General features: G+C 34.6%; 4 protein-coding genes and 1 long non-coding RNA gene across 5 annotated transcripts; 4 read left to right on the top strand and 1 right to left on the bottom strand.

Annotated features, from left to right (window-relative positions):
* Nucleotides 1-26: 26 nt before the first annotated feature.
* LOC149690379 (protein AAR2 homolog) lies at nt 27-1,826 on the top strand. The gene is made up of 2 exons (XM_089869927.1): nt 27-122; nt 556-1,826. Exon 2 carries the CDS (start codon nt 579-581, stop codon nt 1,734-1,736), a length of 1,158 nt encoding a protein of 385 aa, XP_089726053.1. The 5' UTR covers nt 27-122; nt 556-578; the 3' UTR covers nt 1,737-1,826.
* A 4,057-nt stretch (nt 1,827-5,883) lies between these two features.
* Nucleotides 5,884-7,738, top strand: LOC149690378 (uncharacterized). Its single transcript, XM_089869935.1, has 5 exons — nt 5,884-6,244; nt 6,309-6,362; nt 6,662-6,796; nt 6,857-6,940; nt 7,433-7,738. Exons 1-5 carry the CDS (start codon nt 6,224-6,226, stop codon nt 7,607-7,609), a joined length of 471 nt encoding a protein of 156 aa, XP_089726061.1. The 5' UTR covers nt 5,884-6,223; the 3' UTR covers nt 7,610-7,738.
* A 3,466-nt stretch (nt 7,739-11,204) lies between these two features.
* On the top strand, nt 11,205-12,032 carry LOC149690377 (uncharacterized). The gene is made up of 4 exons (XR_016383699.1): nt 11,205-11,298; nt 11,361-11,450; nt 11,684-11,767; nt 11,836-12,032. It is a non-coding gene; the product is annotated as an uncharacterized LOC149690377 (long non-coding RNA).
* LOC149690376 (uncharacterized) lies at nt 11,965-15,899 on the bottom strand. Its single transcript, XM_089869923.1, has 7 exons — nt 15,682-15,899; nt 15,215-15,455; nt 14,787-14,876; nt 14,443-14,703; nt 13,743-13,966; nt 12,876-13,664; nt 11,965-12,804 (listed from the first exon to the last, which is right to left on the bottom strand). The coding sequence occupies exons 1-7, from the start codon at nt 15,799-15,801 to the stop codon at nt 12,616-12,618; spliced, it is 1,914 nt and encodes a 637-aa protein (XP_089726049.1). The 5' UTR covers nt 15,802-15,899; the 3' UTR covers nt 11,965-12,615.
* A 4,211-nt stretch (nt 15,900-20,110) lies between these two features.
* On the top strand, nt 20,111-21,984 carry LOC149690375 (dnaJ homolog subfamily A member 2-like). Its single transcript, XM_089869933.1, has 6 exons — nt 20,111-20,157; nt 20,220-20,334; nt 20,406-20,465; nt 20,560-20,768; nt 21,473-21,688; nt 21,899-21,984. The coding sequence occupies exons 1-6, from the start codon at nt 20,131-20,133 to the stop codon at nt 21,920-21,922; spliced, it is 651 nt and encodes a 216-aa protein (XP_089726059.1). The 5' UTR covers nt 20,111-20,130; the 3' UTR covers nt 21,923-21,984.
* Nucleotides 21,985-22,970: the final 986 nt, after the last annotated feature.

Here is a 22,970-nt window from a genome sequence, read left to right as displayed (position 1 = left end):
TGTTCTGGTTGGCTAGGCTACTAAGAGTCGGAGTTTCCACTTTTTGACGAACCATTACCTTTGCTTTGCATGAATAAAATAGCAAAAACTTCCATGATTTTATCAACTTACACCGAAATTTAGTAAGTATTAATAATTGCTAGGGCTAGATTGATAGAAATTAAATTGTTTTGTATTCGAACGTTAGTAACTTTACCTAAATCCAACTCAAAACGTATTAAGCCTGGGCTACTCTTTGATGATGCAAATCATACTTTTGTGTTGAGCTGTGTGTTAGGGGAGGTTTTTTCTATTTGATTTCTAGTCTCTAAACACTGCTGAATGCTTGATAACAATTTTAACAGTTTTAGTATTTGATCCTCTTGTCTCAGGTTAAGCATGACGACTTTTTCAGTCAACAAAAATCAAAATGACACCAAAAAAACTACTCATAAAAGTTGTTTTTTGCTTTTAAAAGAAATCTAGGACATTAAAAGTCATTATTATCAGTAGCCCTAGCAAAGTTTCAGTCTCTTTATTTCAAGAACGGGTTATAAATATCCAATTTTCAATTAGTTAAAACAAGAATTCATACAATCATGAATAATGAAATGGCTAAAAAATTGGCCAAAGATGGTGCTACATTGGTATTCCTTGATGTACCACCTGGAACTGAATTTGGAATTGATTTGAATGTTTCATATACTGGCGAAAAATTCAAGGGAATCAAAATGATTCCGCCTGGATTTCATTTTGTTTTCTTCAGTGCAACCAGTAAAGAAGGCTCCTCCGCTCCCAGAACCGGGTTCTTTCATTGGTTTAAAAGCAAAGAACTTGTAGTTAAAAAGTGGCATAAATTTAACGAAAATATTTGCGAAGATGCCATTAGCGAGGAAGAAATTGAAAGAATACGATCCAATTTAAATGGGGATTTGGATAGATACTTGGGACCATATTCCTTTGAAGAATGGCGGAAATGGGTTAGCTTAACTAGCAACGTAACTGAGGAATTAATGAATAGATTAGAACCTGAGAATAAGGTTATTTCTTCGGTAGCGGAACTTGTACCTTTAGTTTATCCACCTCCCCCTAAAACTGAAGAAATGGAAACGGACGTAAAAGCTACAGCTACAACTTCTCGTAAAGCCCAAGAAACTTTAGAGGATAAACTCCTTCCTGATATGAAAGTTAAAAAAGGGACTGAAATTCGTTTCACAGAAATAATGAAGCACGATTATCCCGAAGGTTCGACACCGGCGGAAATAACGTTTCATTCTTTAGACCCTACTTTTAAATTAGATAAAATAATAAAGAGTTATTCGAGATCAGTTGATATTCTTGGTGAAGTGCAGATTGCTTTTATTTGTTTTCTAATTGGACAAAATTACGACGCCTTTGAACAATGGAAGAAACTCGTTAATTTACTGACGACATCAGATTCGGCCATTGAAAAATATTTGGAAGTTTATTACGAACTTATTTCAGTTTTACATTTTCAAATAAAGGAAGTTCCGAAAGATTTTTTTGTAGATATTGTTTCCAGTGAGAATTTTTTAACCACCTCATTGCAAGTTTTTTTTCAAAATTTGGCAACTAGTCACGCGGGAACTGATTTGAAATTTAGAGGAGAAAAGTTCAAGATGAGTTTAACGAAAACTTTAGGGTGGAATTTTGATTTGGATGTTGATGATGAAGCTCCCGTTGTTGTTGAAACAGAGCAGGATGATTCTGATATAATTTTAGAAGTTGAACAATAAATAATTGCATTTTTATTGTGATAAACAAGTTATGTCATTTGTTTTTGTATTTTTTTTTAACATCTGGAAAATTAAAAATAATCCTTGAAACATTTAGAAAAATTTATTTTCCCACATTTTATTTAAGATTGAACCTTATTTTGACATAGCTATCTCAGAAGCCTAAACGTGACCCTTTAGAACCAAAGCGGTATCAAACATGGCCGCCCAACACTGCCAAAGCTAAGCCCTTGACGTTTTACCAAAAGTTCATAGAAAGAACCAAAAGTATACTTCATTGAAGCTTGCTCGCGCCATGCATTATGAGATACCCCCCCCCTGTACCAACAAAATAGTGTCGACCCCCTCTGCTTTGATCACTTTCATGACTGTAGCATAGGGCCAAACATGGCTGCTCACTGACAAAGCTAAGCCCTTGACGTTTTACCAAAAGTTCATAGAGAGAACCAAAAGTATACTTAATTGAAGCTTGCTCGCGCCATCCATTACCCTGTACCAACAAAATAGTGTCGACCCCCTCTGCTTTGATTACTTTATCGACCGTAGCATAGGGCCAAACATGGCCGCTCACTGACAAAACTAAGCCCGGTGACGTTTTACCAAAAGTTCATGATAAAAACGAAAGTATACTTCATTGAAGTTTTCTCGCGCCATTGAATATGAGAAACCAGGGTCCGTACGGAACCTGGATAAGTCAGGGATATGGAAAATAGGAGAAAAGGTCACGGATAAGTCAGGGATTCGAAAGCTTTTCCTAAAAAGTCAGGGATTTCGTTTGGTATATCAAACCATGCTTCGACCAATGATAAATATGAGCCAGGTGTGAAAAGTGGGCTCTGGTAAATACCTTAAAATGGTCAGGGATATTGCGAAAATTTGGTCAGGGATAACCTGGAAAAAGTCAGGGATTTTGAAAGTAAAACTTTCGTACGAACCCTGAACCTCCCTTTACCAACAACATATTGTCGACCCCCTCTACGTAGCACAGGGAACTGGCCCATAACGTATTGCCTTGGTACTGACGTCACAACTGTTAGGGCTTAAGACCTTATAAATTTCTTAAATGCTTTGTTGATAAGGGTTGAGATGGTGTCTTTTTGAAGCAAGAAGTGTTTATCTGTAGATTTGTCATTAGTTTTTAAAAACTTACAAAATCTCACTAGAAAATTATTCAAAAAAAGACGTACATACATTAACTTTTTTTACTATAAAGCGTACGTAATTTAAGAGTTAAAAGCAGTATAACGGAAAGTGCAAGTAAGACACGCATGATTGCTCAAGAAAATCTGTGCTCCGGTATTTTGTGTATGGTAACGCGAACTACCATTAAAAAAACAACTTTTATTGAAAGTCTTTGATAAGTAGTTTACCGTTTTCTTAAGTTCATTGATCTAAAATTCGTCAAAGAGAGCTGAGCTTTAGGCTTAATTCCTCTAGCTGTTTACTGGAAGTAAATTTACTTGAAAGAATAGTTTTAGTGAATCTAATTACAGTTTAATCGGTTTTTAATTTTATGTATTTGTATTTGTAATTTTTCAGGTTAGGCAATCAATCAATTATCAATCAATATGGCGCATGGATCGTACTTTGAGTTTGGTTACACTATAAATAATCTATTGTTCAAAGGATTTTCTTCATCTTCCATTGGCGGTATGTACAGCTTTCATGTTCTAACTAGAAAATTGTGAAGTTAAGGCGCGTTAAAAATGTTTACAAACATTTGGCCGAGTTGTTTAAAGAGCTGAAGTGTAAACAACGTTCAGTAAATCAATGATAAGACGTATAAATTGTTAGGGTTTAAAAATTGTTTCTAAATCAGGAAAGATGCGTCAAAACATCAATTTTCAAGTCAGGAAAGCGCGATTAAGTTTTCTCCAACTTCATTATCAGTATAAACAAAAGTTCATATAACAAAAACAAAAAGTATACTTCATTGAAGCTTGCTCGCGCCATGTAGTATGAGAATCCCCCCTTTTACCTCTCAGAATAGTGTCGTATGATTACCTTCACGACCGGGAACAGGCGTGATTAGACTCAATATTGTAGCTGATGCTAGCTCTATCTCAGAAACCCCTAGAATGACGTCACTCATGCTATCTGCCCATAGAACCAAAGCGGTACCAAACATGTTCGCCTACATCCAAAGCTAAGCCCGTGACGTTTTACATAGACACTTACGTCGTTACAACTGAGATAGCTCCTTTAACGTTGGGATCGCCAACATAGAGTACTATTTTCTATAAACCTTTTACCTTAAAAACCTATTCTCTGATTGGTTCGTGTAGAGGTTGAGAGGAGGCGGTCGTTTGCTTCTCATTTTACATGGCGTTTACAGCCCAAGACTGGGAACTGTGAACAAAGGATACTTTTGGTTTTATCTATAAACTTGGGATAACCACTGCAATAAAATAATAAATAAAACACTTTTGGCCGCACTTTAACACTAAAATCGTGTTCTTACTTTGTTTCTTTTTTAGGTCTCATTGGTTTAATGTTATTCACTGCCGTACTAACATTGCTCTACGAATCTACGAAAGTTTTTCGTCAACGCCTTACGACCTGTTTCTCAAACGAAACCAGAACACTCAATGCCAGAGGGGGGGAATCCGAATCTCCAAAATCAGAACGAACTGAGAGTTCATTTTTAATGAGGTTGAGTCCGGACGAGACATTAAAGTCACGGTACTTCAATTTAAAACCTTTTCGCTACTATAGTTATGTGTAATCTCAAAGACTTAATTAGGCCTAATGTTTTTATGTCCTTTGAACTTTATAGGGTCAAGTTTCATCTGGTCGAAACGTTTCTATACACTTTGCAAACTATTTTGGCGTATTTGCTCATGTTGATCTTTATGAGTTATAATTTGTGGCTTGGACTGACGGTATTAGTGACGTCAGGTCTCGCGTATTTTATTTTTGGTTTCAGTACTTTAACAGCGCCATTACTGGTGCCTAGGGAGTACTTGCAACCGCCTGATGACCATCATTAGTTGGAGAATTTTAGACATTTACGACGCGACTACGACAATTAATTCGTTCCGTGTAGCTAAAAAGAACTGCGACATTAATATCTTTTGAAACGCGGCAAATTCGTGTACAGAAACCAGGAATTTTAACCCAAGTCCCTTAAAGGGTATAGTTCGAACTTTTCAAAGCTATTCATTACGAAACTTATGCAACAAAGTTGTTTATTTAATTTAGTAAGAAAGTTCTATAGAGTGTTTCATTGCGCCATGCGTATAGTTCAGACCCTAGTCTAGACTTTAGACTGAATCTCGTAGTTTTCGTTTCCGCGTGACAGGAGCGTAAACATTTTAATTTAATTAATGAAGTTGAGTTAAGCCTAACCTTCCCACTTTTTAAATAAATAACTTATGATTGTGTGAATATTTGATTAGAGAAAAATAGACAAAACTTAATTACTTGGGAAATTAAAATTTACAAACAATTTGAGATGAAATAGGCCTACAGGGTACTGTTACAGAAAGTGTGGTGGATCGTCGAAGTACAACGATTTTGAGTCTAAATTGTTCTATGACATTTTGCCCCAAAAAGTGCAATAGTTTTCAAGTTATGATTTAAGTGTTTTATGGATGACCCCTTAAATTAATTGTAAACAGTGTCCGTTAGGGTAAATTGTCACAGAACATTTGACTCAAAATTGCCAATAGAACCTAATGTAATTCGGTCGAAACACGTACCCTGTATAACATATTTTAGCGAAAAATAGAGGTTTTAAAAAGAAAATGAAAATTAAGTCTAAATTTGTAGTTCCTTAATTACATATACAGTATTGGTATAAATTAGGTCTTAATCCTGAGATTGGGACAGATTTTTTTTGAATCTTATGAAATGTTGCAAAACGCAACAGTTAATATTTTTATTGTTTTTGAGGTCTGATCAAATTGATATCTGTATCTGTACATATATACAATTTACTGATAATAAAATATAAGATTTAACTTTATAATATTAATTGTGTTCTTTCTTTATATTTGCGTCTAATTTTAATTAATTTCAACTTAAATGATGGTACGAACGCGAACATTTTTTGATTTTTCCACGGCTCCTTTAGCCTTTGAAATAAATTTTCAGTATAAAGTTTGTTTGATAAGGGAAATATGATAAGTTTATTAGATATGTTACATAAGTATGACACCACCTATACTTCGTAATGTTAAAGGCTTACTGAGAGATCGTTCGAGAACGACAAGCGAGAATCGAATGGCTACACTCGGTTAATTTTGCAGGACTTCCATCTTCCTATTCATTCTGTACTAAGCCTTTGACAGCGCCTCACCAGGCGTATGTCGCTTTACCTCGAATCTACGACCTACGTCACTTCATGACATAAGCTCCAATTTGTAACCAGTGACAAACTTATCTAAAATATCTTATCTACCTGGTATGATAAAAATAAATATTAAAAAATACACGAACTAAAACATAAAACAGTTATTTTGGCATTTTGTTTTTGGAAATTTAAAATGTCTGCAGCCAAATACGATGTGCGTAAGATTAATTAATATGAGAATTGTAATTACAGAGTATTTTATAATCTCATTTTTCTAGAGTGATGAAGAATTAGCTGAATTGGAAAATGAACTACGGCGTGAACAGGAATTAGTAAGTGCTGTAGAAAGTAGTCTAGTTTACCTCAATAAGAGCATAAGTTTATAAAATATGTTTCATAAGTATGACACTACCTATACTTGGCAATGCCAGAGACTTACAACTCGATCGGCTAGTTCGAGACCAACGTCACTTCAAACATGACTAGCTCCCACAATAACCAGTGTCAAACTTATAGAACATATCTTATGAACTTATGAGAGGGGTAAACGGTTTTGAGCGTATGAGCTACAAATTGTTGTGTTATCTAAATAAGTATGGGCATAGTTACCAAAATAATTCTTAATATTTAGAATTTAATGGCGGAGAAAAATTTTAAAATGGAAAGAGCATGGAAAGAATACAAACATCAATTGGACTTGCAGGCTTTAACGGTTGAACAACAGCGCCAAAATGATATTGAATTAAATAAAACTAAAGCTCTCGTTGTAAGAATGTTTTATTCATATCATAATCGAATTATTATTATGCAACTATTTGTAACGTAGGAGAAAGTTCAACGTCTCGAAGAACTGACTTTGGCCATCAAAAGAAGCGAAGAAGACGCGCAAGAGACAGTTAGCGGTATGCAGGTATGCTTAATAACAGAAGTATATAATACTTCTCTTCGAGAGAAGTGTACCATCCACAAAGCGGGCGGGGTAATTGTAACATGATTCTTCTTACCCAACATCATCCCTTAACATTTGGAGCAAGGTTACTAAACCGAATCACATACACGATATATAGTTCCCTCATCATTACTCTATTAGGGCTTAACTATTTGCCAAGGTTTGTGCATGAGCTTGTGCATTTTTGTCCCGCGTCAAGACAATCAAGGTTTGTGGTTTGATTGCTGAGGATTTATAACTGGCCAAATTCACCCTAGCACGGTGCGATGGTTGCCCATCTGAAGTTTAATGAGTAGGAGAGCAAACGAAAGGGTGTATGAACCTGGGAAGAATCATGTTACATAACTAAAGTATTAAGAGGATACAGAGTGTCATCCTTCTTCCATTATCCCCTTCTGCTAGTGCTAATAACAAAGCCATGTTGATGATTTAATTACTTTTGTTGTTAATTAGGAATTGATTAGAAGGAAAGAAAAATTATTACAAAGTACGCAACGCGATTTTGTTAAGGCCAAAAACAACAGGTCAACAGTTTGGAAGAAAGTTTTGGGTTTAGTGACTGTTGTAGCTCCCTTAGCTCTGCAGATTTTAGGGGATGGAGGGCTGGAGGTGCTGGAGGTGCTGCCGTAGCTTTGACACGCCGATGAGCGAAATGTTTGATAATTAATATTCATGCCAATAAATAATAACACAAACAAACAATTAAAATAAAAGAAGTACCTAAATGGTCGTAATCTTACGTCGTTTAATAATTTTGAGTTGTCATTTGCAATTTAAATAAAGAACCCTCTTTAAATTTTGAGAAAATTAATGTTGTCTTTATTTTTTTTTACCGCAGTGCTCGAATATTTGATTATGAGCATTGTTTCTTAACCAAAATGTCCTAGAACATACTTCCACTCAAAATGGATTGCACTTAGTTAAAGCGGGAATGAAGCTGAGACCTCAGACCACCCATTATGGCTACCAGAACAGCGGTAAGACTTGGGAGGGTGTGACGTACTACTATCCCATCTGAAAGCTCTCTATAGTTAATATTATCTAGGCAATGAAATAACAACTTGGATGCGGGGAAAATCCCTTTTTTTAATATTTCTTGACTTATACTGACGGTATATTGTTTAACGTGAACAACTATATAGCTGTTATCATAATTTTATAAGATATGTTCCATAAGTATGACACCACCTATACTTCGTAATGCTAGAGACTTACAGCTCGAGCTAGTTCGAGAACGACAAGCGAGAATTGAATGGCTACACTCGGTGGTTAATTTTGCAGGACTTCCATCTTCCTATTTAGTCTACATTACTAAGCCTTTGACAGAGCCTCACCAGGCGTCGCTTTACCTCCTCGAATCTATGACCTACCTCACTCACTTCAAAACAAGCTCCAGTTTGTAATAATAATAATAATAATATAAGCTTTTGTCTATGAAGGGATATCCACACTAAGCCTGTGGCTTGTTTACAGGTGGGTCCCTTTACAGTGCATAGAGGGGTGGTGGCTAGCCCCTATGCCACAGCTAACCTACAGCGCCCTATACTAACTATTACCGTTAACCTCTGGTCACAAACTTATAAATGGAACATATCTTATGAACTTATGTAAATATCTTATCTACCTGGTTTGATAAAAATGAATATTAAGAAATACAAGAACTAAAACAAACGGTTATTTTGGCATTTAGTTTTTGGAAATTTAAAATGTCTGCTGCCAAATACGATGTGCGTAAGATTAATTTATATGAAAATTGTAATTATAGAGTATTTTATAATCGCATTTTTCTAGAGTGATGACGAATTAGCTGAATTGGAAAATGAACTTCGACGTGAACAGGAATTAGTAAGTACTGTAGAAAGTAGTCTAGTTTACCTCAATAAGAGCATAAGCTTATAAGATATGTTCCATAAGTATGACACTACCTGTGCTAAGTTCGTAATGCTAGAGACTTACAGCTTGAGCTATATAGTTCGAGAACGACAAGCGAGAATTGAAGTTCTACACTCGGTGGTTAATTTTGCAGTCCATCTAGGTCCTATTTTGTCTGTAGTAAGCTTTTGACAGCGCATTATCAGGCGTCTTCGCTTTACCTCGAATCTATGACCTACCTCAATCACTTCATGACAAGCTCCTGTTTGTAACCAGTGACAAACTTATGGAACATATCTTATGAACTTATGATGAGAAGTAAACGGTTTGGAGCGTATGAGCTACAAAGTGTTGTGTTATCTAAATAAGTATGGGCAGGGAGGAGTGGTATGGGCATAGCTACAAAAATAATTTTTAATTTTTAGAAGTTTATGGCGGAGAAAAATTTTAAAATGGAAAGAGCATGGAAAGAATACAAACATCAATTGGACTTGCAGGCTTTAACGGTTGAACAACAGCGCCAAAAAGATATTGAATTAAATAAAACTAAAGCTCTCGTTGTAAGAATGTTTTATTCATATCACAATCGAATTATTATTATGCAACTATTTGTAACGTAGGAGAAAGTTCAACGTCTCGAAGAACTGACTTTGGCCATCAAAAGAAGCGAAGAAGACGCGCAAGAGACAGTTAGCGGTATGCAGGTATGCTTAATAACAGAAGTATATAATACTTCTCTTCGAGAGAAGTGTACCATCCACAAAGCGGGCGGGGTAATTGTAACATGATTCTTCTTACCCAACATCATCCCTTAACATTTGGAGCAAGGTTACTAAACCGAATCACATACGCGATATATAGTTCCCTCATCATTACTCTATTAGGGCTTTCTGCCAAGGCTCATGCATGAGCTTGTGCGTTTTTGTCCCACGTCAAGACAATCAAGGTTTGTGGGTTGATTGCCGAAGATTTAGTAAATACCAAACAGTTATAGAATTCACCCTGAAAGGTGCGATGGTTGCCCATCTGAAGTTTAATGAGTATATAGGAGAGCAAACGAAAGGGTGTATGAACCTGGGAAGAATCATGTGACATAACTAAAGTATTAAGAGGATACAGAGTGTCATCCTTCTTCTAAAAACAAAGACGTGTTGATGATTTAATTACTTTTTTAATTAGGAATTGATTAGAAGGCAAGAAGAATTATTACAAAGTACGCAACGCGATTTTGTTGAGGCCAGAAGCAACTGGTCATCAGTTTGGGATAAAGTTTTGGATTTAGTGAGAATTGTAGCTCCCTACGCTATGCAGATTTTAGCGGCTGGAGGTACTGCGGCTACTGCCGCAGCTTTGGCACGCCGATGAGCGAAATGTTTGTTAATTGATGTTCAAGTCAATAAATAATAACACAAACAAACAATTAAAATATAAAAGAAGTACTTAAATGGTCGAAATTTTACGTTGTTTAATAATTTTGAGTTGTCATTTGGAATTAAAATAAAGAACACTCTTTAAATTTTGAGAAAATTAATTTCGTGTTTATCTTTTCTTTTACCTCAGTGCTCGAATATTTGATTATGAGCATTGTTTCTTAACCAAAATGTCCTATCACTTTTGACACAAAATGGATTGTATCATAGAACCCGATAGAACCACTGTACTTCGGACTCCTATCACCATTTTAGAAACACCCTGTATTATTCTTAATTATTCGAGCCCTGTTTGTTGTAACCCCAAGTATAATCAGTTAATATATTAATATCACTTAGGCGATGAAATAACAACTTGGATGCGGGGAAATTCCCTTTTTTTAATATTTCTTGACTTATACTGACGGTATATTGTTTAACGTGAACAACTATATAGCTGTTATCATAATTTTATAAGATATGTTCCATAAGTATGACACCACCTATACTACGTAATGCTAGAGACTTACAGCTCGAGCTAGTTCGAGAACGACAAGCGAGAATTGAAGTCCTACACTCGGTGGTTAGTTTCGCAGTCCATCTTCCTATTTAGTCTGTACAAATTAAGCCTTTGACATCGCCTCACCAGGCGTCGCTTTACCTCGAATCTATGACCTACGTCACTTCATGAAGATCCACTTTGTAACCAGTGACAAACTTATTGAACGTATCTTATAAACTTATGCTGTTATCAAGAAGCGCAGGTATATAGATAAGATTATCTTTACAAAACTACGACGGTAATTTTTCTCTCCTCAAAATATATCTCAAATGCAAAACTTTCAGGACATAACTAGTACAGCTAAAATGGGGAAAAATTCGGTTTGTAATTTAAATTCATAAAAATAAACTTTACAAACCCATTAACCCAAATTAATTAATGTTAAATTTTCAAAATCTTCTCAGAGAGATAAGGAGGATGATTTAGATGATGAGCTAACTGACCTGGAAGAGAAAATTCGTCTCAAACAACTCGAAGTATGACTGTGATCATTTTTAACTTTTTAAGCCTTTCCGCTGAAACTTTGTCCTTTATTTAGATGGAAATGAAAGAACAAGCTTTTAAAAGGGAAAGAGAGATGAAATTGTTTGTGGACAAGAATCAACAAATGCTACAACAGCAAATTTTAGTAAATAAAATTACTTTATTAAACATTTATTATTAGAGCTTAACCATTAGGGATAACTTGAAATTGAAATGAATTCCAAAACTACATTAAATAGTTCTTCAATAACTCATCCTTAAAACTTTATACCAGGAATTAATGTATTTTAAAGAAGCAGGAATGTAGAATTGTTATTATACGCCCTCTTTTTTCATAAACTGCGAAAAAATCTAGTAACATATTTTTGTTAATTTTAGAAGGAAGCACGTGATGCTAAAATAACAGCTGAAGCGACCCGAAAAACAGCTGAGGAAACTGCAACTAAGTTAAGCAATTTGCAGGTATATTATGCGAAACAATATTTATTTTAGATTAATATACTGGTGTCTAAGAAAATAATTTTGATCAGATGCAACTTGAGGAGATGAAAAAGGAACAGGCACGACAAGCCGAAACCCCACCTAAAACGTCTTGGGGAAGTTGGTTTGGTTGGAGTTAAAAATTCGTACTCTTAACTTAATACGAATACAAATGTAGTTTTTATAAACAAACTTATTTAATTTTTATTAAATTGTAATTGAGTATCAAAATAAATAATTGAAAAACGCTTCTTTTGTCCAGTTTTGTTGGAGCCTTTACTCGGCGTAACATAAGCTCATAAGATATGTTCCATAAGTTTGTCATTGGTTACAAACTGGAGCTTGTCATGAAGTGACGTAGGTCATACTAAGATTCGGGGTAAAGCCACTCCTGGTGAGGCGCTGTCAAAGGCCTAAGTACAGACTAAATAGGAAGAAGGACTGCAAAACCGATGTAGTCGATCAATTCTCGCTTGTCGTTCTTGAACTAGCTCGAGCTGTAAGTCTCTAGCATTACGAAGTATAGGTAGAGTCATACTTATGGAGCATATCTTATAAACTTATGGCGTAACCGGAGTAAAACGCTGTACTAAAATGAATACAACCCGCTATGAGTTGTACACAGTACAGGGTATCTGCGAGTTATTAGCTATTCGATGTATCATAAGTTATAAACTTATGAGGATATATCTTTATCAATTTATTACTTCATTAACACGTTGTTTTTCTACAAATTATTTTTAATTAAATCGAAAAATTCTTAAATGCCTCCTTAATCGTTTAGCAATGACAAAATAAGACACTTAATGTTATAATTCGATATAATATTGTTAGTAAATTGGAATACAAAACAATCCTGGATTGTCCAATCCTGGATAGCTCAATCTCACAGGCACATCATTTTCCTGGTCTTTAAATATTCTTTTGAAAAATCCTTTAAATTCTTCGTTGATTAGTTTATTCTTTCTCATCTGCTTTTCGAAATTAATGACACTATCCTCTTCTTCTAGAGGTTCTGCCTGTAATTTTAGTATAATTTGAAACTGAACTTATATACCAATATTTAATAAAATAATGCTCCAATATATACCGTTACTATAGTTACACCACGTTTGATTGTCGGGTAGTGGTTCATTTTAATTTCGAGAGGTTTCTCGTGATTTTGCTGAATTTCTTCGATTTTCACTTTATACCTTGTGTGTTTTACCAATCGTTGTTTTTCGTAGTAATGAGTAATTCTGTCACATTCCGTCTTATATTTCGATTCTCTGTCTCTTGTTTCCATTTCTTGTTTCTTAAGTAGAGCATCCATTTCAGCCTTGTGCGCTCTCAAAGTGCTGGATTTAAAGGCTTCCAGTATATCAGCCGCTAATCTTTCAAGTTTAGCTCTGGTTTCAGAGGTGTACTCGAGCAGATCCTGATCTAGGCCTATTTCAAAGCGTTGCATTTTATGCTCATCTTTAATATATTCTTCAAGTTCGGTTTGGTGTTCTAGTTTAAGTTCTTGTTGTTCATTCTCATGTTTTTTCCTTTCTTCCTGAATGTTTGTTTCATTTCTTTTGTATAGAGATCGCTTTTCAAAATCCTCTTTATCAGTAATTCGATCAATTTCGGATTTTAAGTTCAAACTCTCGCTGTAAATTATTGCTTTTTCGCTCTCGTTAATAGGTAATTCTTCCAATTTAGATCTTTTATTATAGATTTCTTGATCATCTTGATCATTCAAAACGTTTCGTGAGGGTGTGGTCCCCGCATTTGGAAAGGTATTTTTGGTCATACCAATTTGTCTTTCAATTACAGTCATTTCTACTCCGTTTATTTCAGTATCCCTGAACTGGTAATTATCTACTTCGTCATATAATTCACTTCCGTAAGCACCCTGTAACATATTCAACATTACATATTCATCATTATAAAACATTTACGTTCACTGATGTCATATTTAAGAATTGATTACCATGTACACCTCTTCAAAATCATAATGGTGGGTCACTGTTTTCGATTGATGACGTAGGAAAAGTGGTTTAAGTTGTTCTTGAGCGTTTTGGTCAATTTTTTTAGGAAACGTTACTCTGAAGTTCACCAATAATACATCCCTTTTATTTTCGTTAAAATAATTAGGAAGGCCTTGATCTTTGATGTAAAAACCTTCACCGTTTAGTACATTTACTTGAAATACACCTGTAAAAAGTTTACTTAAACATTTTTATAAGTAATATCAGAAGGGGATAATAGAAGAAGTGTGACACTCTGTATCCTCTAAATACTTATAGTTATGCAACATGATTCTTCCCAGGCTCATGCACCTTTTTGTTTGCTCTCCTACTCATTAAACTTCAGATGAGTAACTATCGCACCGTGCTAGGGTGAATTCTATAACTGTTTGGCACTAAATCCTCAGCAATCAACCCTCAAACCTTGATTGTCTTGACGTGGGACAAAAATCCACAAGCGCATGCATGCGCCTTAACAAATATAGTTAAGCGCTATAATAGATATAGTAATGATGAGTGAACTATTTATCGCGTATATGATTCGGGTTAGTAACCTTGCTTCAAATGTAAAATGATGTTGGGAAGAATCATGTTACAATTACCCCGCCCGCTTACATACACTTCTCTCGTAGAGAAGTATTATATACTTCTGGTAATATATACCTTTTTTACGAACATTAGCTCTCAGTAATTTTGGGGGAATATCCAAGGTTTGAATGTATATATTTTGCTCCCAGAAACAGTTTCCCAATTCAATATCCAAGGTTTTAGTTAACAAGGTTTTGGATAATTTGTTTTTGTCATTGATTGTCCAGTTATCATAGTCCGGATTTAGAATCGTTTTAAATACGACGTTTCCAGGTAACTTTCCTGGTAGTTCGTCCCCATCGCCGATAAATGTATTAGTTTGACCAATTAGTGTACCTCAAGAGGTGCAAATTTTTATGTTAACCAACAAACAAAACTGGGTTATTTTGGGCAACATAATAATTTTATAAAATCTTTACCTTTTTTAATCTCAATGACAAACCTTTTCTCGATCATAACTGTTCCATTTCCGGCACAAGGCGTGCAGTTGCTTTTCAAAGTTTCTCTTCCTGAATTGGCATAAATTGGAATCAGTTTAGTTTTAACGTAAGTTCATAAGATATGTTCCATAAGTTTGTCACTGGTTACAAACTGGAGCTTGTCATGAAGTGACGTAGGTCATAGTTTCGAGGTTAAAGACTTAGTACAACAGACTAAATAGGACCTAGATGGACTGCAAAATTAACCACCGAGTGTAGCTTATCAATTCTCGCTTGTCGTTCTCGAACTAGCTCGAGCTGTAAGTCTCTAGCATTAAGAAGTACAGGTAGTGTCATACTTATGGAACATATCACTTATAAACTTATGTTTTATTTATGTGTCAAGTGTGCACAATTCATATACCTACCTCGACACATTGAACATGTTCTGTATACGGTGTCCACATGTTCCCTTATGGCACCGTTATAAATTTCGCTGGCAGTTACAGGCAAGTCTAAATACTTGCACGGTGTTAGATCCATATTTTTAATATCGTCAAATTCCTTCAACATTTCCTCGATGTCGTTAAAGCGATAACTGTGAGCAGCAAATCTTTGCTGTCCTGAAGTTTCAGTCAACATTTTGTACGCTTGCGCGATATCTTTAAACTAAAAGAGGAATATCCATTTATTCATTGAAAATTTACCAGTTTCATGTAAGCAAATAGACCTAGTTATTATTCATCTTCCATCACAAACAAGAAGGTATCAATTTTAACTATTCTTAACATTTTTAAATGGTATTTAAATGATCACTTTAAACTTTGTTGCGCTAACGTATTAGATTTTTCTTGATTTTGTGCTTTAAAAATTAGTAATTTAAATTTTTGATTACTTTCTCAGCTCCATTATTATTTTTATCAGGATGCCATATTAAGGATAACTTGTAAAATGCTTGTCGGGTGGTCTTTTGATCACTTCCTTCAGGTATCTCTAGTACCTTGTACGGATTCATCTTTATTGAAAACTTAAAACGTCTCTAATTATTACTTTCAAATTATTACTTCGCGTAATCTGTTTACAGACAGTTTTTAATTATTTTTACAAAATGAACAGAGCATTTTTAGTTACGCTTTGTCAAATACTTATCTTATCATGAAGAATTCATTCACGTTACTAAGAATATGTGGAACGTAGCTTTAAACTCTGGTTCAGTACCAACCTCGCGTACTTTATAATGTAGATAAAATTCGTGCTTTACTTTTTGCTCAATGATTGATAAAATCAGAAGGGGATAATTGAAGAAGGATGACACTTTGTATCCTCTTAATACTTTAGCTATATATAACATGATTCTTCCCACGGTAACCCCCATTGTTTGCTCTCCTGCTCATCAAACTTTAGGTGGGCATCGCACCGTGTAGGGTGAATTCTATAACTGTTTGGTACTAAATCCTCAGTAATCAACCCACCAACAAACCTTGATTATCTTGACGTGGGACAAAAACGCACAAGCGCATGCATGCGCCTTGACAAATAGATAAGCGCTAATAGAGTAATGATGAGGGAACTATTTATCGTGTATGTGATTCGGTTTAATAACCTTGCTCCAAATGTAAGATGATGTTACAATTACCCTGCTTTGTGGTACACTTCTCTCGAGAAGAAGTATTATATACTTTTGATAAAATGTAATTAAATCCAAGTACAGTTGATTATGATTAGAATAATTTACGAAATACGCGATTCATTTAGAATTATAATATTTCAATATTCTTTGTAATATCAATGAATTTTTGTTATCTTTAATTGTTCAAAAACATTGCGACTAACTTCAATCTTCTACCTTTACATACCTATTTCTTACTGCATACAATCTCTTAAAATTAACACCATAAAGTTAAATTGGATTTTATTTGTGACATTTTAAATGGAAAATGTTTTGGTTTGAAATTAAAAACCGATAACCATAAAAGCACGTTTCTGGTTTAAAAGCTTTTAATTTATTATGCTTAAATATATTTCATTTCACTCTCCGAGCGACTTGGATCGTTAAAAACAACCCATATTCTCGTTAAAACAACTGTTTTTCTGTAGGAAATTTTGTAGCTACGCCGCTCAAATCCTACACGAAAGTTTTTGATCCTTTGAAGCATAACAAACTTGTAAAAAGTCCATCATTTTTATGTTGAGACTTTCTTCTAACATTCTGCAACATAAACTGTATTTAGTAGGGTCAAGAAGCGATATCTAATTTACTAGGGAGAAGGTATAAAATCGCCACATTTCTAGCTTTATCCCAGCCTCTAAATTACAACCAGCATCTCATTGGTTCTTGAAAACTCACGTCAGAGCGACGCGAATGACGAAAATTACGTATGAGGAGAGGCGAAATAGCCCGGCCTCCTTTTACGTCCCCCCTTTTATTTTGAAAGGGGGACTGGGACTATGGCGCCAGAATACTTAGGCATCTTATACCTTCTCCATACTATAGTAAACTAGATATCGCTGGTAGGGTACCTTAAAACAGATATTTATGTTTTGTTTACATTTTTGACTTGAGCGCGTTTATGATTATTTTTTCTTGTATTGCTTTCATGCACTTCAAAGCTTTCAGATTTCAATACAGGCTTCTAGAAAACGCCATATAATTGGTCTTTATTTATTACAAAGACTTTTGAAAACCTTACCTTCTTCGATTTTGAATCTTTAAAGACACTTTTATGCTTCTTAAATTGTTTATTGAAAAAACCTTCGTCGTATTCAGATATTTCCAGCTCTTTCAGGGTACAAATCTGATATGTTTAAATAAATTAATATACTCGTTTTTGCATACGTTTATAAGATATGTTCCACAAGTATGACACTACCCATACTTCGTAATGCTACAGAGACTTGCTGAGAGCTAGTTCGAACTTCGAGGGAGAACGACAAGCGATAATTGATTGGCTGCACTCGGTAGTTAATTTTGCAGAACTTCCATCTAAGTCCTATTTAGTCTGTAGTCTGTACTAAGCCTTTGACAGCGCCTCACCAGGCGTCTTTGCTTTACCTCGAATCTATGACCTACCCCCCTCACTTCATGACAAGCTCCAGTTTGTAACCAGTTTGACAAACTTATGGAGCATATCTTTTGAACTTATGGTTTTTTTAGAGAGAAATTACTTTAGAAGGGTCTTCAATATCATATTTCTTAATTTTGTTTATCTCAAGTCTTTTAATTTCCATTCGCGTTGTTTTTGGTAAATCTTTAGGATAGCTTGGTTTTAATACTATCACCAATGATCCGCATTCTTCAGAAAGTTGATTAGGCATTCCCATATTTGGGATGTAAAAGTGCCTATGAATATGAGGTTGAACTTTTTTCTTGGATTTACTGTATTCTGACATAATTATTTTCAATTTAATTTAAATCAATTCTATTTTGAAAAATCTTCACTTTTACTTGATTTTGGAAGCTTTCCTAATGTCGCTTGGTAGATTTTACGCGTATCGTCCAATGGTTCAAAGTAAATTGAAGCGTCGCGTTCAAAGCAACTTTTCAAATCAATATTGACGTATCTGACTAAATTGGAACCTTCCAAATCCCAGTTTTTGTCGTTGTCTATTTTCGTGAATTTGAAGTTAACATTGCCAGGAATATTACCTGGAATATCATCACCTTCTCCTATGAATGTTAGGGACTGTCCCAACAATGCTCCTGAAAAACAACGAATTTCATTTTAGTACTAAGTTACACCAGAAGTATTTAATACTTCTCTTCGAGAGAAGTGTATTACTACAAAGCGGGGTAATTGTAACATGATTCTTCCCAACATCATGTTAACATTTGGAGTTTCACAAGGTTACTAAAACAAATCATGCACACACGCGATAAATAGTTCCCTCATCGTTACTCTATTAGCGCTGCTTAACTATTTGCCAAGGCGCATGCATGCGCTTTTGCGTTTTTGTCCCACGTCAAGACAATCAAGGTTTGTTGGTGGGTTGATTGCTGAGGATTTAGTATACCAAACAATTATAGAATTCACCCTAGCACGGTGCGATGCCCATCTGAAGTTTGATGAACGGGAGAGCAAACAAAAAGGTGCATGAGCCTGGGAAGAATCATGTTACATAACTAAAGTATTAAGAGGATACATTGTCACCCTTCTTCCATTATCCCCTTCTGGTTACACGTGCAAAATTTCTAATGTGATTTAAAAACTACTAAAATCTCACTGTACCTTTTCTAATATTTATTGTGAACGTTTTTTCTTGAATGATTGTTTTTAAACCCTTGCATTTTTCGCAGTTTCTAAATCGACTTAACCCTAATTACAAGGAAGTATAATTGAAGTGAAGTGCCACTGAAACATTTAATTTTTAAGAAGGCAACTGTAATTTACCTTGACAAGAAGGACAAGTAACCCTTCTACTTATTGTCCTTTCTTTTACAGTCCCATTATACAACTCTTTAATGGTCAATGGCAAATCCAAATTGGTATGTGCAGCTTGGGTCATATTTTCTGTTTTACTAAAATTTTTGAACATTTCCTCAATATCAGCCCAATTGAAGAAATGACCCATTGGTTGATAACTCGGCGTTGTGTTGGGGTGATAATAGCCCAAATCGTATTGGGTCTTAGTAACCTCATCTGATAGTATCTTATAAGCCCAGGCAATATCTTTAAACTAAGCACCAATTAGTTTAATTAATTAAATAGTTAGAATTGTGTCGTTAATGAACAATTAATTAAATATACCTTTTCGACTCCATTTGGATTTTTATCCGGGTGCCATTTTTTTGACAGTTTGTAGAAGGCAAGTTTTATGTCTCTTTGTGTTGCTTTGCGCGAGATGTTAAGTATTTGATAAGGGTCAAGGGTCATGTTTTTAAATAAGAGTTTTACATAAACTTATCAGTCAGATTAAGACCTACTTTAACTATAAGGGGTGTGAAAGTAGCGCGAGTGTCGTGTTTCAACCCCAATTTTGTCAAATTAAGATCACTTTAATTGTTTTTAACATATCTGGAATGCTATGGCGAAATAGTTTGGGAAAATAAAGTAAAAGTTTGTCGAGTGTCTGTGCCAACAATTTATGCATAAAGAATGTTTGAGAGATTTCAGATTGCGAGCGTTAGATTCTTTTACAGATATAGTGAGGTGCTGTAAAGGTTCATTCTCAACAAATTTAATAAGTGAATTCTTGATAAAAACATCCATATATGATATGATAAACATGTATGTTAAATAATGTTATATACTAAGTATTAAGACACACAAAGATAGCAGTAATTCCCTGGCATTCTAGCAGCGTCATTACTGGAGGCTTGTCATTTTTTTTACTTTAATCTTAGAAAATGGAAACTGACGACAGTAAATTAGAGGTAATTCGTGTTAATTAATAACCATATGATTTAATTAATTAAAATTATCTTAATTTTTATAGCTTATGGGTAATGGATCCGTTGAATTAACACTTGAAGAAATGTTCAATGGATGTGAGAAAGAAGATGTTCCAGTTTTACATAAAAGACCTTGTGAAGCGTGCTTAATTGCCGATAGTAAATATTAAGAAATATTAAATTAATATAAAAAATTAAAGTTTAATAATTTAACTCATTATAAATTGTAGGCAGAAATTCCTCTTGTCCAGAATGTGGAGTGCGGAAAATCAATGTTAATTTTAAGAGAGGTTTGTGTGCAATACATTTATGTGAACTAATTAAAATTAAGTTAAATTGCGGTTTTGTTTTTCGTCAAATCTCCATTGCCATTTATTCTTGCAGGAATTGATTCTGGAGTAAATGAAATTCACACTAACGATTATAAACTATCAGTTAACATTATTCAGAAAGAACACCAATATTACACGAGGCATAAGGAGAATTTGTTTATTTGGGTGCAAATTTCGTTAGCTGAATCACTCTGTGGATTTCAAAAGCCAATACCATCGCTAGATAAAAATGAAGATTTCATAGTCATTAAACCAAAAACTGTACAAACTATAATCAAGAAGTGATATCTAGTTTACTAGGGAGAAGGTTATAATTCGCCACATTCCTAGCTTTATCTCCAGTCCAACCGTAGGTCCGGAGTTAATCTCCGCCTATAAATTACAACCAGTATCTCATTGGTTCTTGAAAACTCACGTCAGTGCGAATGACGAAAATTACGTATTTTCCGACTGAGGAGAGGCGAAATAGCCTGGCCTCCTTTTACGCCCCCCCCCCTTGTATTTTGAAAGATGGACTGGGACTATGGCGCGCGAATACTTAGGCATCTTATACCTTATCCCTAATAAACTAGATATCCCTTCTTGCTATAATACAATGTGATAAAAAATGGTGGTAGATTCGAAGTACAGGGGGTTCTATGGTCGATTTTGAGTCGAAAATGTTCTATCACATTTTGGCGTCCGAGACCACCGTTTACAAGAATTATGATTATAGGTTTTACGGATGACCCCTTAAATTTAACTATGAGAAACTGAATGATAATTATTTCTAATTCAATTAAGGTGTCATCCCTAAAACACTAAAATCATAACTTGTAAAAGTGGTGTCCTTTATAGGGTAAGATATCCAGTCAAATTTAAAATTGATTGGCCATAGAACCAATCCAAGAACTTTGGTCCTACCACCACCCTTTTTCGAAGCGCACTTTTTAACTATTCTCTTTAACTAGTACTCCTTTTTTCAGGGGAAAGTTGTAGCCAACGAAGAAATTTTGGTTGTAAGAGGGAAAGGAATGCCATATTTGAACGACGAGAACCAATTTGGAAATTTATACGTTAAATTCTACGCGCCATTACCAAAAAAAATTAATAGGGACTTAGCTAAGAAATTGAACGAATTGTTGCCTAAATCGCAACTCTCAAAAATACCTGAAGGATTCAAAGAAAGTGAAGTAGTTCAGGTGAATATATGCAAATCAATAACAATATTCATAGTTTTCAGGCTAGGATGATCCATACCGCATTTGCACGAGGAGACCAATCAACTTGGTGAACAATATAGTCTGTACTTTTGCGGGTCTCCTTGTGTAAATGGTATGAGGCCTTCTAGCCTGAAAACTGTGTATTGGAATAAAAATTTGTGTTCATGACTTTTGAAATCTGTTTTGTAGGTTGAACTTTATGAATATGAATGAATCCACGTAGGTGGCACAATTAATACACTTTAATTTAACCTGTAACAAATTTTGTATATGCTTAGTTTTTAATAATATGATTAAAGTTTTAATGTAATTAACATTAAGTGTTGATTTGTTTTATTTAAAAAAACTGGGAAATTTGTAATTAAAATGTTTTGAAGTTTGAAATTATACAAATCATATTAATTTTAATTTTGCAAACATTGTAATATATAAATAATATCAGATCCACAAGCGCGCCTTGTGATTCGGTTTAGTAACCATGCTCCAAATGTTAAGGGATGTTGGGAAGAATCATGTTACAATTACAATTACCCCAATTTGTGGTAATACACTTCTCTCGAAGAGAAGTATTATATACTTCTGATAATATTATAATCACAAATATGTATGATATTTTACAGTTTTTGCATAGAGACAATCAATTCTATTACTTTGACAATTTTCTTGTAGGCAAGGCGCTTTTTCGATGTAATCAACGTTTACGAATTAGATAGGTCTGCAAATTACTACGCGCGTTCATAAATTAAGATAAGATAATAATATTCAAGTCTCCATGCACCAAAGACCAAAGTTGTTATCCGTTCCTACGGTATTTCTACCTTATCAATCCATAAGTAAAATTAAATGTCGTAAACATAGTTGGAATATTAATTTTAATGTTTAAATTTAATCATAATACGTTTAAATAAATGGACGTAAACTATTATTCCGTTTTGGAAATTAACCAAAACGCAACACCGGCGGAAATTAAATCGGCTTACCGAAAATTAGCCTTGCGTTATCATCCTGATAGGAATCGAAATGGAGCCGAACAGGTAGACCTATTTTGATTGTTTTTTTAGTTTATTAAGCCTTGGCAAACACTAATAACAATTAATTAATTAGTTTAAAGCAGTACACCGAGCGTACGAAACGTTAATAGACCCCGAGAAACGTCGCAATTACGATACATACGGAGTATCGTCTCCGTTTAATTATTCGGAATCATTTAATTTCAAAACCTTTTTCAAATTTGATGATACTCCCGTACCTAAATGCCCTC

This window comes from Phalangium opilio, unplaced genomic scaffold (assembly GCF_054372755.1).
Source record: "Phalangium opilio isolate 3A_F unplaced genomic scaffold, DU_Popi_V2 ptg000031l_1, whole genome shotgun sequence".
Classification (NCBI taxonomy): Eukaryota; Metazoa; Arthropoda; class Arachnida; order Opiliones; family Phalangiidae; genus Phalangium; species Phalangium opilio.
Note: the sequence above shows the minus strand (reverse complement) of the source record. Positions and strands in the feature narration are given on the sequence as shown.

Coding starts and splice junctions, on each gene's coding strand:
- LOC149690376 (XM_089869923.1), bottom strand. CDS start 15,801: ATGAATCCGTACAAGGTACTAGAGATACCTGAAGGAAGTGATCAAAAG. Junction 14,704..14,786: donor TGTCATTGAGATTAAAAAAG/GTAAAGATTTTA, acceptor GCACCTCTTGAG/GTACACTAATTGGTCAAACT. Junction 12,805..12,875: donor GTGGTGTAACTATAGTAACG/GTATATATTGGA, acceptor CTAAAATTACAG/GCAGAACCTCTAGAAGAAGA.
- LOC149690375 (XM_089869933.1), top strand. CDS start 20,131: ATGGAAACTGACGACAGTAAATTAGAG. Junction 20,335..20,405: donor AGCGTGCTTAATTGCCGATA/GTAAATATTAAG, acceptor TATAAATTGTAG/GCAGAAATTCCTCTTGTCCA. Junction 20,769..21,472: donor TAGTCATTAAACCAAAAACT/GTACAAACTATA, acceptor TCCTTTTTTCAG/GGGAAAGTTGTAGCCAACGA.
- LOC149690379 (XM_089869927.1), top strand. CDS start 579: ATGAATAATGAAATGGCTAAAAAATTGGCCAAAGATGGTGCTACATTG.
- LOC149690378 (XM_089869935.1), top strand. CDS start 6,224: ATGTCTGCAGCCAAATACGAT. Junction 6,245..6,308: donor TGTCTGCAGCCAAATACGAT/GTGCGTAAGATT, acceptor TCATTTTTCTAG/AGTGATGAAGAATTAGCTGA. Junction 6,363..6,661: donor TACGGCGTGAACAGGAATTA/GTAAGTGCTGTA, acceptor CTTAATATTTAG/AATTTAATGGCGGAGAAAAA.